This window comes from Acanthamoeba castellanii (assembly GCF_000313135.1).
Source record: "Acanthamoeba castellanii str. Neff unplaced genomic scaffold scf7180000084776, whole genome shotgun sequence".
In the NCBI taxonomy this organism is placed as follows: domain Eukaryota; phylum Discosea; order Longamoebia; family Acanthamoebidae; genus Acanthamoeba; species Acanthamoeba castellanii.
Window position 1 is genome coordinate 887,397 of NW_004457586.1, and position 1,586 is coordinate 888,982.

Sequence of the window (1,586 nt, forward strand, 5' to 3'; positions counted from 1 at the left end):
GTGGTCTCTCCTTACAATGGTACTGTCGTGCTGTTGGTCGGGTTATTTCTTTACGTACTTGGGAGGGACGAGCTTGTACTGGTCCCGGAGCGAGGGACGAGCTGGAAGTGGAGCACGAACAGCTCGTTCGAGGACGCGTAGGCTGGTGGGAGAAGTGGGCGACCAGAAATGCAATACACGGTGAGCTTTGATTGTCGCGTGGCTCTCGCTTTCCACACCACACACACACACACACACACACACACACCACACACCACACACACACACACACACACGACCACACACACGACCACATACACACACACACAACAAAACGAGTAGTGGAGCGAGGTGTGGTACCAAGGTAGTCGCGGTGGATGGCCAACCGGCGAACGGGAAGCGAGTGTGAGGTGTCCAGGTCCATGAGGTGCTCGGGCGCTTGGCCCTCCTCGTGCAGAGCCCACAGCGACAGGCCCCGCTCGCCGCCGGCCAACACTCTCCCCGTCGCGCCGCTGGGCGAGGCGAAGCCAATTGGTGTGAGCCATTGACACACACGACACACACGACACACACGCTCAGTGAGCGAGCGGTGCGGTTGCGTACCACACGGCGAGAGTGTGCACAGACCAGGGCACGGCGAGCTGGACGAGGCTGCCCGCCGAAGCGTACCGCCCCGTGGTGGTGCCGTCGGCGGCCTCGGTTGCTGCTGCTGCCTGATCGGTGGTGGTCAGCGGGTGGTATCGGTAGTAGGCCCGCACTACGTTGATACGCGAGTGTGCGCTCTCCCGCTCCAGCGTCACCACGCTACGCGTCCGTCATCGATCCAGCACGCACGCCACAGACATGTATGAGGCTATGATGAGCGTTTTGGGCAGGGCAGGGACTGATGTAGCGAGTAGTGTGTGCGATACCAGTCGAGAGCGGGTACGTGGTGCAGGCCTGTGATACCATCATTCGCCGTCTCGAAGCTGAACGCGCGTACGTACTCGGCACCGGCCGCAAAGCCCTCCACCCGCCCTGGCCGCACATAAGGGAATAAATGATTAAATGATGAAACAATCTAATAAATCGAGGGGCTGGCATTACCGGCCTTGGTGGCAGCGAGGATGGTGGTGGAGGCGTGCGTGATGGCGAGGGGCTCCTCGTCGATGCCCACCACCTGCTGCCCATTGAACAGGTGGAAGAGGATCACCTTCACCATCTTGGTGCGCCCTTCTTTCTTTTTTGTCTCCCTTTCACTATTTCCTTCGCCTTTTCCGCCTCGCAAAAAAATACACGATAAATAAGTAAATAGAGAAAACAATGGACGAGTGTAAAGAACAAGACGATGTCCGTTTATTGTTTGGACAAACGAGAGCGGGAAGGAAGTAGCGAACAACAACAGCAGGGACCTGGTTTGGTCTCCTCTTTAGTTGCCCCTGCCGCCAATGGCACCAGCGATCTGCTGCTGGAGAGCGGACCTGCTCTTGAGGACGGAGACGGGCATCACCTGCCTGAGCTCGTTGACGATGTCCTTGGTCTTGCCGAAGTAGATGGTCTGAAGCGTGGTCCTCAGCTTGAGCTCCATGTCCTCGATCATGCGACCGATGTTGGCCACATGCGGGTTC

General features: G+C 58.1%; 2 protein-coding genes across 2 annotated transcripts; both read right to left on the minus strand.

Annotated features, from left to right (window-relative positions):
- Positions 1-50: 50 nt before the first annotated feature.
- ACA1_284090 (uncharacterized protein) lies at positions 51-1,180 on the minus strand (the record flags this gene model as incomplete). The annotated part of the gene is made up of 5 exons (XM_004344854.1): positions 51-142; positions 340-491; positions 583-783; positions 891-996; positions 1,066-1,180. The coding sequence occupies 5 exons, from the start codon at positions 1,178-1,180 to the stop codon at positions 51-53; spliced, it is 666 nt and encodes a 221-aa protein (XP_004344904.1).
- Positions 1,181-1,387: 207 nt separating this feature from the next.
- ACA1_284100 (uncharacterized protein) lies at positions 1,388-1,558 on the minus strand (the record flags this gene model as incomplete). The annotated part of the gene is made up of 1 exon (XM_004344855.1): positions 1,388-1,558. One exon carries the CDS (start codon positions 1,556-1,558, stop codon positions 1,388-1,390), a length of 171 nt encoding a protein of 56 aa, XP_004344905.1.
- Positions 1,559-1,586: the final 28 nt, after the last annotated feature.